The sequence below is a fragment of the Panthera leo genome, chromosome F2, assembly GCF_018350215.1.
Source record: "Panthera leo isolate Ple1 chromosome F2, P.leo_Ple1_pat1.1, whole genome shotgun sequence".
In the NCBI taxonomy this organism is placed as follows: Eukaryota; Metazoa; Chordata; class Mammalia; order Carnivora; family Felidae; genus Panthera; species Panthera leo.
In genome coordinates, this window is record NC_056695.1 from 15463702 (window position 1) to 15478952 (window position 15251).

The 15251-nt window shown below is 36.6% G+C and overlaps 1 protein-coding gene across 1 annotated transcript in view; it reads right to left on the bottom strand.

Annotated features, from left to right (window-relative positions):
• LOC122210892 (cytochrome P450 7B1) overlaps positions 1-15251 on the bottom strand; it is a 173097-nt gene that overhangs the window by 20013 nt on the left and 137833 nt on the right. The window contains exons 2-4 of the mRNA XM_042923836.1: positions 11232-11368; positions 2588-3175; positions 1910-2116 (exon numbers count right to left, since the gene is read on the bottom strand). Of these exons, the coding sequence (XP_042779770.1) occupies positions 1910-2116; positions 2588-3175; positions 11232-11368 (932 nt within the window). The remainder of the gene's footprint in view (positions 1-1909; positions 2117-2587; positions 3176-11231; positions 11369-15251) is intronic.

The following is a 15251-nucleotide window of genomic DNA, read 5'->3' on the forward strand; positions in this document are numbered from 1 at the left end:
TTTCAATAACAAGATGTCGAGAGTAAAAGAGAATTGATGACTTTCAACTAAATATTTAAGAGTAATAACTGTGTACAGAATATAAACACATATTCCTTTAAGTTTATTTGCTTTACTTCCCAGTATCCATCATCTGATTCAGAAAATGCCGCTGAAATTACTGGAATACATAGGAAAGCAACCTTGAGTTTCATAGATCTATAAATCTACCCAGAAAATACTGTGTAGCCATGTGAAGGTGACTACCCAGAATTTTATGCACATTGTTTTTTGGATTTGTTCACCAATTAATTCTGCAAAGACCAAAATAATATTTGTATTTTGGTAATGTTGGGATTACTTTCTTTCTCCAGGCAAATATAAAATACTTGGATAATGTATGCTAAATTACTTGGATAATGTATGCTAAAGACTATACGGTGATACATTTTTCCCAATTGATCGAACAAGCTAACCAAGTGCCAGTACAAGACAAGCTTCCCGCTACTGCTTCTGATGGGTCTGAGCCTAGTCCGTGGGAACAGTCTCTTAGAACACAAGGGCCATTCTTTTTAATATCGCCCAAAAGTCAACACAACTCAAGATCTGTGAGTTCTTTGCGCTCGGAAGTTCCCATCAAAGAACTGGAACATATTTATTTTATTATTATTTTTTAATGTATATTCATTTTTTGAGAGAAAGAGAGACCGAGGGCAAGCAGGGGAGGGGCAGAGAGAGGGGGAGACAGAATCGGAAGCCAGCTCCAGGCTCTGAGCTGTCAGCATAGAGCCTGACGCGGGGCTCGAACTCATGAACAGTTGGGATCGTGACCGGAGCTGAAGTTGGTTGCTTAACAGACTGAGCCACCCCACCTTTTTAAAAATGTGAACCTGGAACATATTTAAAAGATAAAAAACTGAGGCCAACACAGGCTAAAATACTTGCTTACATTGTCAGGAGTGGAACAACGGATACATATAAAGACATATTCCTACCTGTGCCCAAAGGGACTTGGGTTATTGTACAGTAAAGGATACCACAGGATGAAATATCAATACAGAAGGGACAGAGAATAACTCATTGATAAGGAATTTAACTTCGGGAGTTAAAGTTTATTCACATAAACATATGATGTGTCTTATCAAAACTGGTCAAGGAAAATGCAATCCATTGTCATCGAAAGCTCATGTCACTGGTGTACACGTCTATGTAGAAATAGAAAACGAACCTAGTCACTCCTGACCTCCAATATATTTGAAATAGTGGCTATGCATATCTCATGAGTCAGTGATTATTTTATAAACTACTGACATTTCACATGGAGTAATTAGTAGTTGCTGCTGTTTCTTTTCCTCCTGGCTCCCTTTCCTTTTCTTCCCTCCTTCCTTTTTCTCTCCCCCAAGTATGTTTAAGTCAAGAAGTTCCAGTGGAAATCACTTTTACTACGTTCTTGAGAATCATACACTGCAAGCTGTGTAAAACATCCTAACCTCTGCCTTAAAATATAGATACCATTTTAGGGAAGAATAAATACATTTGGTACACAAGTTGCCTTCTGAAATACTTTCTTTTTCAATCCCCAAATACCTTTCTTGTCAAGATAGTGCAGCAGTGTTTAGAAAGCGTTAGCACACCAACAGATGCTCAGAATCAAATGACTTAATAGGCATAAACTTTTTTTTTCAAATAATTGCAAAGCTTTGGTTTAGCCTTTTGCATACCTTGCATAGTTAATTACCTAGGCCTTAATGTTTACATGTAATGAGAGTATCTACAGCTATAAACTACATAATTTATAATTGATGTAAATGGGTGTTATTATGTCAATTAGGCAGCTGTGTCCTCCACCTCTTGGTAAACAGCTTTGAGTGATAAACTGAGTTTGCAGAGAGGTACCTTCTTTTCTTCATAACAGATAAAAATAAATTACCTAGGTAGACCAGGCTGTCCAATTGTTCTCTGGTGAGGTGGATGGGAAATCCAGACCCTTTCTTTTGACCTGTTGACTGCAGCAAATGGTCAATTTCGTCACGCAGCACTGCCATAGCTTCTGGGTGCTGTAGGAGGTAATACATCGCCCAGAACATAGTTGGAATAGTGTTTGTCACAGAGGCCCAGAGAAAGCCTAAATGATGTGCTGGGAGAAAATAAGTGAAAAGGAAGATTAATAGCGTTTATTACACTGATTAGATTTGCAGTGTGCTAATTAAAAGATGTTAGGACACAGACCCAGCCAAGGATCAGTGCATGCTAATGAGGACCAATAGGCTTCTGAAGTCTAATTTTCTGCTTAATGAGAATAGTTTAAAATGTAATGTGCGTGTGGGGGGTGGGGAGGTGGGGGATGAGATAAGAGGAGTAAATGCAGCTTAGTTATACTCTTTCTCATTATCACCATTAAGTATCTTGTTTTACCACCTCAGCAAAAAAAAAAAAAAAAAAAAAAAAAATCAATTATCACAGAGGGTTGTTTCAGAGTAAAACATTTTATCATTAGCCAATTAGAAAGAGCATAAAAATTTTCAAGGTCACCATTTTGTCTTTTTATTTCAAAGGTCTATTGTAAATTATTTTATTTTAGACAAGTAATCATCCAGAAGTTTCTTACCTCCTATTTCAAGGTCCTCGAGCGTATAGTATTTCTCCAGGATATCTTGCCTCATTTGAACAACTTCTGACCATCCTTGTATCTTAGCTAAGTGTTCTGATGTCAAGTTTTTTATAAGTTTCCTTCTAATAGACTTGACATTTCCTAGAAGCTCTATGGGTATGTCTGATACTAAATACGGGAATTTGTCATCAAATTTTAAATAATCATCTCTTAGCTCAGTAGTAAATTTCTTCGTACCACCAGCAAGACTTTTTCCATATATGGTTGTAAATGTGATCTCAAACATCACTGAGTTGCAGAATGCCAACAGCGGTGTCATGACCCAATCTGTGGCTTTTAGTAGGTGGAGTTCAAGCACTTGTCTTAAATTCTGCATCATGTTTTCTGTGAGTATGTCCAAAGATTTCCCTTGTAAAAGCTGATAGCAGATGTGAAGTTCATCGTTCAGGTCATCATTGGTTTCCAGCTTTTTGATGGAAAATGCTTTCCTTAAGAGTTTATTAGTAAATGTTCGAAAGCTTAATTTGCGGTTTTTCATCACTGACTGGTACTGAAAAGGATCCAGGATAAATGTTATATACTTTCCTAAAAGAAATAAATGAGAATATGAGCTCTTTTGGTAGCAAAACACACAATATACCTGAAATTTGAAAATATTTTAATCAAAATTAGGAAGACCTTAACAACATCTAGAAAGGTGCAAAGTTTAATAAAAATCCATTTTGTTCAGATTCCATACCTGTTTCCTTTAAAAACGGGAGATAGTAGGAAAGGCTTTAAGTTAAATATTCTTAAATTCTGAATGACTTTTAAAAAGATACTGTCTTATTTTAATTAAGTACCCAAGTATTTAAACTACCCTTGAAATATCCTCAGAATCTCTTGACTTAAACATTTCTCATACGATAATACAAACAGAAAACAAACATCAAACAAACAAATTATTATTTACACTTCATAAAGAGCTATTTCATACTTGGTATCTTCTTAGCTTTGGTTGGATACAATACCTTTAACTCAGATAAATGAGTATGTGGTATGAGGCCAGTACTCACAAGTTAATGTTCGATGCAACACTAATACCGAATCAAAATGTCAGCATTTTCATTTTTATACATGAGAAAATAGTGGTTCATGGAGATTTAGTAACATGTCCAAGGTTACCTACTGATTTGTGATTAAAACAGAATTCCAAACTAGAACCTGTCCATTCATGCATTCATCCTTACCTTCAACATTTATTGAGATCCAGATATTTATTTGGATCTCTCTCCTCTTAAGATAAAAAGATGCAAAGAAATCATTGTATCATTGTGGATGGTGTTGTAGCAGAGATGTGAACGCAATGTAGCAGAAAGAGAAAGGGAAATCTGCTTCAGTCTGCCTGGAGTTATCTATCATCAAGATAGTTCCTTGAGGTGCTGACATTTGGTCTTTTCATAGATCAGTGTTGTCCACACTTACCCCATTAAAAGACTTAGGGTGCTGGTTAACAATACAGATTCCTGCCTGATTCTGATTCATAAGGTTTAGATGTGGGACCTACAAGTCTCTATTTTTGACAGGGGCCTGAAGTGATTTAAGGCAGCACACTGAGGAACATGGCCGTTCTATGGTTGGTCTCTCAAAACTGGCAGGAAACTTGGAGAGTTCCCAGCTCTTGGGAACTCTTGGAGTTGGGAGAGTTCCCAGTTCCCAGGTGATCATTGATGGTTCAACTATCAACTCTAAATTAATCAGTTGAAAAAGCTAAAGAAAGTCAAGAGAGGTTAAGGGCCAAGATCCCACTGCCATTTTTAGTGGCAGAGCCTGGACAAGAAGTCACTCTCCATTCGTTGTTCCGTTCCTTACGCAGTGCTGACTTCCTCTCACTAGAGTGCTGTTTTAAGATTCCTAATTCGAAGTATTATGCAAAGAGTATTTAAAATGGGCATTTAATGTCCTTTCTTTCCATGAACAGACATGAAGTTTAGATAACCCTACAAATTTTAATATCTATTAATTGTATTGTCTTCTAGAAAACAGTTCATAGACATTAACATTTGTAAGGTCATACACACTTTCCTCTTCACTTTATCATTCCTCTTTGCGTGAGTGTGTATGTGTGTGTAGCTTTCTTAGACCAACAATGCCTCACTTGTTATTTATTGGTAATTCAAGCAGCATCACAGATATTAAATTCAATGTGGTACATGATTAGGACAAAGTTTTGAATAATCTGCAACCTAATTCTTGAAACAGGATAATATGTTTTTGTCTTACAATTTTAAAACGTAATTTTTAAGTATACATTAATGTACATGTGTTATGATGTTTTTCTAAAAATATATCATACGTCTTGAATTTTATATATTGTATTTCTCCTTCACTTATTTAATAAGGGGCCAATATAGGAATGAGGGTAAAGCTAGAAGTGTCTATTCCTTCTGGTCAGATCCCAAAGCTGCGTCTATAAAGTAAACTGGATTTTTTCCCCTAGGGAGAGCAAAAAGGACTCAACTGGAGTTGAGCATATTTTATGACACCTGCTTTACCATAGCATCTTAATTAAATAAAATTGCCAGCATCTGCCTGACAAATAATTGGAAAAAAAGAGTGAATTCTCTTATTTTGCAAAAGATGTAATTTTAGGCAAAGCTATGTATTTTCACAGGTGGTGATTCATACTTTCCTCCTTTCACTAAATGAGAAGATTTTGTTAAATATCTTTAGGGTTATTTTAAATTAGCCACTAAAATTCAGAGAATGTATAAAAGATTCAGTTTGTAAAACACACAATTTTTAGAGAATAGTTTGAATTTTTCTTACCAATTGTCTACATTCATTAAAATCTAAGTGGAAAGACAAAACTATATTCAGCCATGACAGCATGAGCTACTGGCCATTGGCCTACTGAAGTAGATCGAGCCTGTGTGCATGCAAGAGTTTTTGTCTACGATTCATCACAAATACACATATAGCCCCTCTCTCTCCTTGCTGGTTAGGATATGGGAAGAAAACAATGAGATTAATTTCAAATAAAAGGAATAAAAGCTAATTAGCAACCAATTATTGATAAATTGTTTTTTAAAATAAGCAATTATGGCATATAGGTTCTTTATAAAAATCCTTCCTGATTAGTTAAAATCAATTTATTTGTAAATGAAATTCTCACTCCTGTCAAGCCTCTTTATACTCCAGGATCTGTATTTTCTCTTTCTCATTCTTATTTTAATTTTTCTTCAACATCAAGGCATTGTGTTTTCCCAACTCTCTTTCTGAGTAAGATGTTGATTGCTTTAAAAGTAGACGTTTTGATTTTCTGGATTTTACTTTTCAAGTGGGTTTGGAAGTACTAATAACCCTGGAGATGTTAGTTGGCTTTTCCAACTTTTAATCTTCAGTATAAACAATTTAAGCTAAGTTTTCCAAAATTAATATTAATTTAAACCATCTGTCCACCATCTGCTAATGTGAGATGCAAAACCAGAGTTTCTTTGTAATCCTTAATCAGACAGTTAGGAAAACACATATACATTCATAAAATGAATTTAAATTTTTTAACAAAGGAAATCTGAAAAGTTATTCTGAAGGCCATGTATTCTTGGAGCAAAATTAACTTTTGCTCCAGTGTGATTTTATGTAAATGAATATCAAGTGTTGATAGGCAAGTTGCCTAGTTTACAAAGATCACAAGGTAGAAACAATATCCATTGCCATGTTTCCAAAAGAGAAAAGAATGCTGTCAGCAGTTGATATGAAATATTGATTTAAAGAATTTCAGAGTTTGCATTTGTCTAAAATAGAAATGTCAAAATGGGGCTCACTTCTGCTACATATATGTATATATACACATATATATATATATATATATATATAATGTAATATTATATGCACTATTTAATATATATCATATATAATTATCTTTTAGAGCAATAAATTTGAAATGGGCTCAAAATTTTTAATGTCTTCTTTAACAATAATTTCATTCTTGTCCCTTTTCAGAGCTGACTGAGTCTAAAGATATTAATTCTAGCATTCCTGTATAACCTGTGCATGATCCTTTACTAACTCGGCAGCCTTTTCACTTCTTTCGAAATCACTTCTTTTAGGAAGGTGAAGCTACATAACGCAAAGTACGTCAGTAAATATAAGAAAAATTAGATTATTCACCCAGTTGTCTTGTACACAAAACGTCTGACAACTGGATCGTTATAAATTGAATTTTGATGTTTTCATTTCAGGTATTTGGTGCTATCCAGAGATATATCCATGGGAATTCAGGACAACTATTTGAGCCTTTAGATATAGAAATGCCTAGTCAACAAATATGAGATAAATTTGGATTTTAAAGAGATTTTCCTTAATTATGAGCTTTTAATCTCCATGCTTAGTTTTTCAATAGAATTTTTTAAAACATCAAGCTGAAAATATTAGTTTAAAAGTGAAATATGAATGAACTTTTTAGTTTATGAGGATGACCACATTTTATACTCTCCCTCTTATTAGGGAGATTTCACTAGCTGCTGACAATGATGTACAGTGGTGCTTCGCTGGGGTGACATCTAGGGAAAACTGTTCCTCTGCACCACCACACAAAACCAATTAGAGAACTATTTTCTGCGACAGGGCACGAATTTACGTGGTTTCTCATGAAAAGATGTACCTTTTAATTTCTTTATTAAGATGACATCCGTGTCCCTTGAGACTTTTGGGGATGACAATCATTTGTTCATCATGCAAGAGCATACAGTAACTGAAATCATATTACGGGACAAGGGTGGAAGGCCCCGTTCCTCATTTCACATTTTCCAAAGGAGCTATTTTGCAAACTGATCATTAGAAGCAAATACGTTAACAGGGTATCTTGACAGGAATTAATACAAACTCTGGTAAGGAGCCAAAGGGGAGTAGTGGTACATATTCAACTGTGGTTGTGTACTGTTGAGTTCAAAAGCATAACCATGGCCAAATTATTTAGACATCAGAAATTCAACAAGCTTCTTAGCGTCTAAGATTAAGATATCAAGTGTCAGTGGAAATTGGTTCTTTTTTGAACAGTGAATAACATTATCCAACTCTACCACAAGTTTCTGTTTAATCATCTTAATCATCTCAGGTTATTTTTGTATAATGTATTAAAAGGGAAAACTGAGACGATCAATAATTTGTGTCTACTCATTAGAACATAAAGTTTAAGTTTTTAAGTAAGAGTGATTTCTTTTTTTTTTAAGTGAAGAATATAGTTTTGTTATTATGAAGCCAAAAGATCACTTAGAATAGAAGCACCAGGTATGGCCCTTATTTGTATTATAGTAAGTGTTTCATCAGCCCTAAGGTATTGGGAATATCCTCATCAAATATTTATTGTGAATCAATCAGTGCTGAGCTCTGGTCTAAATGCTGGCAATAGAGGAGATAAAGAATAATGAAGGTAAATAGACAAATGAATTAACAATAAATTCACAATTTATTAAATGCCATGACAGAGTGATACTGAGCGTAATAGGAGCCTGGAAAAGAGGCGTTAAACATAACAGGGGAGAAGAGATGGTCAATGATGCTTTGGGGAGGAAGTGTAATGTGACTATGACCTCAAAAGATGAACCCGTGTCAGTCATCTTTTCAGGATGACTCACAAACAGAAGAACGGCACTCAGGCAGAAAAAACAGCAAGACAAAACACAGGCACAAAAGGGCATCGTGTGTGAGAGAAATTTCAAACAATTTGGCGTATTAATAGTGCATTAAGCACAAGGCAAGCAGTAGCAAGAGCCGAGGCCAGAGAGGTGGGGTAGCCCAGTCTTGGGGAGCCTTGTGAGGATTCCATTAGATAGCGCAGTTGCCCCAGATGCATGATGTTTTTTTCCATTTCAGTTTTTCTGAAATCGGAGTGTAGGGAGAGACTTGCCACTAGGTTGTGATGAAATGGATACTGCCTGTTCATGCAAGAAGGCAAGCCGTGCTGATAATTTCATCCAGTTGGGTCGTTGTTTTTCTCCCAATTACATTAAAATGGCAGCACTGAAATGAAGTTGCTCTATGTACAAAAGGTTGCTTCTGATACTCAACAGAGTAATTGCAGTAAGAAGAAATTACCTAAATTCTTTAGGAACAGAACATAAAATTCCAAGACTGGTTAGAGGAAGGTAAAAGGGTTGAGCAAAGAAAGGTGTTTAAGTAAAGATGACCCAGTTTAAGGAATGCTCAGAGTCAGTGAAAGAACCAGAGGTGCAGTGTCACCAGGGTGAAAGAATAGGGCGTTCTGAGAAGGAATGAGGGATTTGTATGGTCAAGCAAAGTAGAGAGGTCTAGTCAGGTGAGGGCCCATTAATGTCCTCAGCAAGGCAGATGGCTTGTTCCAAGTAGGAGGTATCTAGGAGATAAGCAAGCATGGGAGAAAATGTAGGTAACTTAAAAAATCTGGATGCAAAAGAGAAAAAAAAAAAAGAAATGAAAGGTACCTAGAAGGAGAATATAGGAGAAGCTTAAGTATGGCTATTTTAAGCTTTATGTAAGGGCCTAAGAGGGAAAGAAAAATGAAGATATATGTTTGGGAAGAATAAATAATGAAACCGGACCTTTGGAGGCAGGACGTTATGGTCACGAGGACAGGTAATTGTCTTAAACATTCTTTGAAATTAGGGAAAATGTAGGGAGGATAGCTGTGAGACACAAGGATATCCGGAAGATAGGTGAGGGTCTGAGATCATACCTGATGGCTTCATTCTTCTTGGGAAGGAAAGGAAGGCGAGTGAACTGTGTTGCCACAGCCCAGTGAGAGATGGGGAGCTAGGACAGCCTGGAAAGGCCTTTCCTGCCCTCCCTCCAGCACGCTCCACTAGAAGTCAGAGGGCAAAGAAGTGCAGATAATCTAATCTGTAGAGATCAGATTTCTGGGACATAGGACATGAAAGGTGAAGAAAAGAAATAGCTAGTCCAGTGATAAGCTGATATAAAAGACTGTGTGAAGATGGCTACAGTAAACTCTTTCTATCTCTCTACACATGCTCCTTTGCAATGGGACTCTGCCATTTTTCCCAGAGAGTGGTGAAGTTTATTTCCCTACCCTTGAGTTGGGGCTGGGCTACGACTGCTCTGACTAATAAAATGTGGTGGAAGAGAGGTTCTGTAATAACTCAGCCCAGTTCTCAGGAGGCTCTGCAGCTTTTCGTCTCACCCACCTGAAACACTAGCTGCCATGTAAGGACAACTTCTTGAGAATGAAACATCGTGTGGACACAGAGGCCCAGCCAGGCACGTGATGAAGCCATCTTGGAACATCCAGTTCCCAGTTAAGCAGCCAGATGACTCAAGCCACAAAAGTGATTCAGGCAAGATTGGTTGCTTTAAGGCATTAAATTTGGGGGAGGTTTGTTACACAGCAGCTATTTAGCTATTTAGCTCATACAGCTGGACAACATGGGCCTTAAAGGAGGATGAGAGAAGCATTCCAACTTTTCCTCTCAGCCCTATGATACTGGGATGTTTAGTAATCTTGCTGTAGTTTTCTTTTTTTCTTTTGTAAGCATTTTATTCAAGTGAGAAGCATAACAAACACTTCAAAATTAAAAATACATTGTAAAAAAATACATTCTAGATCAGTGGTTGCTAGGGGATCAGGTCGGGAGGAAAGCAGAATGAGTATGTGGAACACAGAGTATTTGGGGGGCAGTTACACTATCCTCTATGATAGTGAATAATATCCAGGGAATGGTGGATCCATGACATACATTTGTCAAAACTCAAAGAACTGTACAACACAAAGGGTGGACCCTAATGTAAACCACAGACCTTTAATAATGTATCAACATCAGCTCATCAGCTGTGACAAATTATGGGATATGCTATAGTAGGAAATAATAAGTAAAACTATGATCCAGGGAAACAGGATATATGGGTAATCTCTGATCAATTTTCTTTAAACCTAAAACTGCTCTATAAAATAAAGTCTGTTAATACATTTTAGCTTTTTTCCCCCTTGAACCATTCTTTTTATTCTTTAATTTTTTTATGTTTATTTATTTTTGACAGACAGAGAGAGAGAGAGAGAGAATAAGTGGGGGAGGGGCAGAGAGAGAGGGAGACTCAGAAGTTGAAGCAGCCTCCAGGCTCTGAGCAGCCAGCACAGAGCCTGACGTGGGGCCTGAACCCACGGAGTGCGAGATCATGACCTGAGCCGAAGTCAGACGCTGAACCGACTGAGCCACCCAGGCGCCCCGAACAATTCTTAAAACCAAGCCAAATGAAGCCAAAATGGCAGGTGATGGGAGGACAGCAGGGTTCCCTAGGTATCCTCAAGACTTTTACACTTTGTGTAAAAACTTTGTTTTTAATGTGAAAATTACTGTACTCAAAGAAATAGTTTTCTTTTGTACTGGCATACAAATGAAACAATAATATATAACCATTCCATATTTTGCCTAGAGAAAAATACAGCTTAAGAACAACTGAGAAAAAAACCAACTGAGAATTTATTATTTTTTTAAGCATTTTTCTTTTCTGTTTTTTGTTTCTTTTAAATTTTAAGTAGGCTCCACACTCAGTGCGGGGCTTGAACTCATGACCCTGAGATCAAGAGTTGCACACTCTACCAACTGAGCCAGCCAGACACCCCAAGAACTTATGACTTATGGAAGGTACTTATAGAAGTGCTGCTTACCCCCAAGGAGAACAGTGAAAGTGTCACCATGTTGCTTTTGAAGTGTTTTCATGAAACCTAAAGGATTCTTTTGGAAGTTCAGGGCCTCTCCAAGGTAAGGAAGCCAGCCTTTTATCAATGGAGGCTCACCAGGTCTCCTATGAGAAAAACAAACAAACAAACACAAGAAAAAATTAAGTCCCTATTTTAATACATGTGAGTTATGAATCCACTCTAGAAGTGAATGGATGAATTGCACAGCTAATTCCAGTTATTTTATTCAATGATTCTTATATAATCAAAGACATGGATTTATTGAGCCCCACCAGTATGTGTGGGTTTTGGGGTATACAGTTCAATTCATAGCTTTTGGTGAGCAACTTTTTGAAGAACTTTGTTATCTTGTAAGACTCAAATGGCTGACTGAAATGACAGCTACACTTAGTAACCATTTTATGTATGAGCTCTGTACTGTTCTGAGTGTTAGATGTCATGTAGTTCACTTGCCAAAGTAAAGTTTTTTGTTATCAGATATCACTTTAGACTAGGATTATATCATTAGAAGAGGGACAATTAATAATCTCGAAAAATCTTTTATGCTGTTGGGAACAGTAAAAACTTCAACATTGTTTCCATGAAGTATATCTTGTTATATCCTTTCATAAAGTTTTTATTCAACTACAAAATGAATAGGAATATTTATTAAATTTTACAAGACAACATATGAAACACATTCAACGAAACATTGAAATATTGTGAATTAAAAAACAAGTTCCTTCTTTTTTGACCTATAATCCTAGCAAAACTAGACTTCAGAATTTCTTCTTCTTCATTTATTTGGTGAACTCAATCTGGTTTAAAGTTAAAAAAAAAAATCCAAAGCCATTTTATCCTAGAAGGGATTAAAACAAATATTCAAGAGAACTCTGATAATTCTCTATCCCATCTGTGAAGATGACTTATACTACAGGCAGTACAACCCATTTTGATTAATCACAAGATATTACTAGCTCAGACCTAATCAAAGTTCAAGATTATGATCATATTCAACATGGACTTTTATGTAGCTAGATTAACCCTATCAAAAGCTTTTATTTTCCCACATCCCAACATGGTAGAATTAAACTTAAAACATAAACATCAGATCTTTCAGGGGAAAAAGGAAATAAACTAATACAAAATAAACCCAAAGTATGGTAGAAATAAAGGAAAAAGGTATCAAAACTCTTCTTTCTGTTTTTAGAATAAAATTGATTTTTATAATAATTTATAAAGTGTATGCTGTTATTTAAATACATATACTTAGAAAGACAATAAACATTGCATAAAAATGTATATCTTATGCTTCCTCCCTTTCTCTGTTACTTTCTTAAATGCTAACTTTCCCAATGGAGACTTGTGTTTTTGAGAAATTTAAAAGTGTACCAAAAAAGTATTTTAACAGTTAATTCTATATCCATAGATTAAACAAGAGGAGACAACATATATGATTGTAAGTTAGGATCTCCAAATTAGAAACTGCCATAGCATACCGGCTATAAATCAATGGCTTTCAAAATTCGTAAGTGATCTTAGTTCACAAGATTTCCTTTAAAAATATTAACTCTCTTCCTTGGTCTATTTTTACTCTGGTTTGTTTAATGTTGCTTGAATGTTGCATTGTGACAAAGATTTTGAAAGGCTTTTTGTCATATCGTAATTTAATGCAACTAATTTCATCCTCTATGCTCTGTCATTTGGTCAAAAGCTGTATTCTTCACGGGATTTCCGCGGGGGGAAAGGATTGAGCTCAGAAATCCAGGGAATATTAAGTTAATGTTCAGAGTTAGGGAAACACATTAGGAAGCCATTTTACTGTTACAAAGATGAGAGGATCATCATTTCTTACAGCTATGTTCATTTTGGCAGCAATAAGCTCAAAAGTATGAAATACCATGTCACAACTACGCATATTTTCAGCAAAAAATATAGTGCTGGTTCATCTTATGACCCATCAAAGACAGACCACAAAAATCTGTCTTCATCAGTACATTTGTAAAAATTATTTAGAGAGGAAAGACATCACCATAATGATCCGGAAAGGCCTGCTGACATATGGCACAGTGTAAATACTGCTATTTGTCTCTCTCATGCTCTGTGACTTTGAAAATGAAATACCCACTGCCCACTGCTGAATGAGAGAATAGATGCCTAATGTTTCTTGGGAATGATCAGGTCCCAAAGCTTAAAAAGAACAGGTTCTGAAGCAACAGTGGGTAATTTAAAAAATAAAAAAATAAATTAAAAAAAATGCAAAAAACAAAAAACAAAAAACAAAAACTGTGGTCCATACCCCCTCTTAATCCCACTCTGATGGTATATATTTCCTCAAATATCCTCTTTACTATTTAAGACACTACAAGGACACATCTTGTAAATTTTACAAATTAGAGCTTATAAAAGGTTCTCAATGATTAAACCCAAGTTCTTGATTTTTTTTTTAGAGAGTTCTTGTGCATGCATGTGCACAAGTGGGGGAGGCAGGGTGGGTGCAGAGGGAGAGGGAGGGAGAAAATTCCAAGCAGGCTCCATACTGTCAGTGCAGAGCCTGACATGGGGCTTGGTCTCACGAACCATGAGATCATGACCTGAACTGAACTCAAGTGTCAGTCACATTGAGGAGGGCCCTTGTTGGGATGAGCGCTGGGTATTGTATGTAAGCAATAGAACACGGGAATCTACCCCCAAAACCAAGAGCATGCTGTACACACTGTATGTTAGCCAATTTGACAATAAATTATAGTAAAAAAAAAAAACTTAGCAAAAAAAAAAAAAAAGTCAGTCACTTAAGTGACTGAGCCACCCAGGCACCCTTAATACTGGGATTTTAACTCTAATACACTAGCTATGTAGACACTCAGTTGTTTTTTAACTTAAGAATGATAGGGGCGCCTGGGTGGCTCAGTTGGATGAGCGTCTGACTTCGGCTCAGGTCATGATCTCGTGGCCTGTGAGTTCGAGTCCCGAGTCGGACTCTGTGCTGACAGCTCAGAGCCTGGAACCTATTTGGATTCTGTGTCTCCCTCTCTCTCTGCCGCTCCCCTGCTCATGCTCTGTCTCTCTCTCTGTCAAAAATTAATAAACATTAAAAAATAAAAAAAGAAATTTTAACTTGAGAATGATAATATTAACCTTAAATGTTTACCATTCATATATGAAAGTAGTTGTGCTATACAGAACAGGATTAGTTTTCTGGGCTATTCACATACATTGTGACATACATGGTTTTTCTCTTTTATTCTCTGTATGAACTGTTTTCTTCATCAACTCTCCCTGCTATCTATATAAGGAGCTTGGAAGGCATCACTCCCATCTTCACCACAAGAAAAAAGCTGAACAAACTGAATATCAATAACTCCTCTTAGATTCGTTACAGAATTGATGCCACCGGGCAAACCACTGCCCTGAAAGCTATAGAGACAGGTGAATACAGAAAATCATAGCTTACTGGGAACAGAGGCTGCTGCTGGAGTCTTTAAGAGAGACACTGAAAAGGGTAATTGACCAATTGCTGGAGACTGAGCAAGGACTAACTTATGATATAAAATCTCCTAAGGGGCCAGACTTACGAGGGCTCCACAGGGCTTGCACAAGGAGAAATAGGTAATCTGAATTAGTATGCATCTATCAAATAAATTGAATCAATAAATATCTTTTGAAGTTTATTTATTTTGAAAGAGAGAGAAACAGCACAAGTAGGGTAGGGGCAGAGAGAGAGGGAGGGGGAAAGATCCCAAGCAGGCTCCACACTGCCAGCACGGAACCCATGCGGGGCTTGAACCCACAAAGCCATGAGATCATGACCTGAGCTGAAACCAAGAGTCAGGTGCTTAACCGATGAGCCACCTAGGTGCCCCTGAATCAATAATTTATAATCTTCCAAAGCAGAAGGCGCCAGGTCTAGAGCTCACTGGTGAATTTTATCAGACATTTGAGGAAATGTTACCAATTCTCTCTAATCTCTTCTAGAAAAGAGAAGCAGAGAAAACACTTCCTAACTCA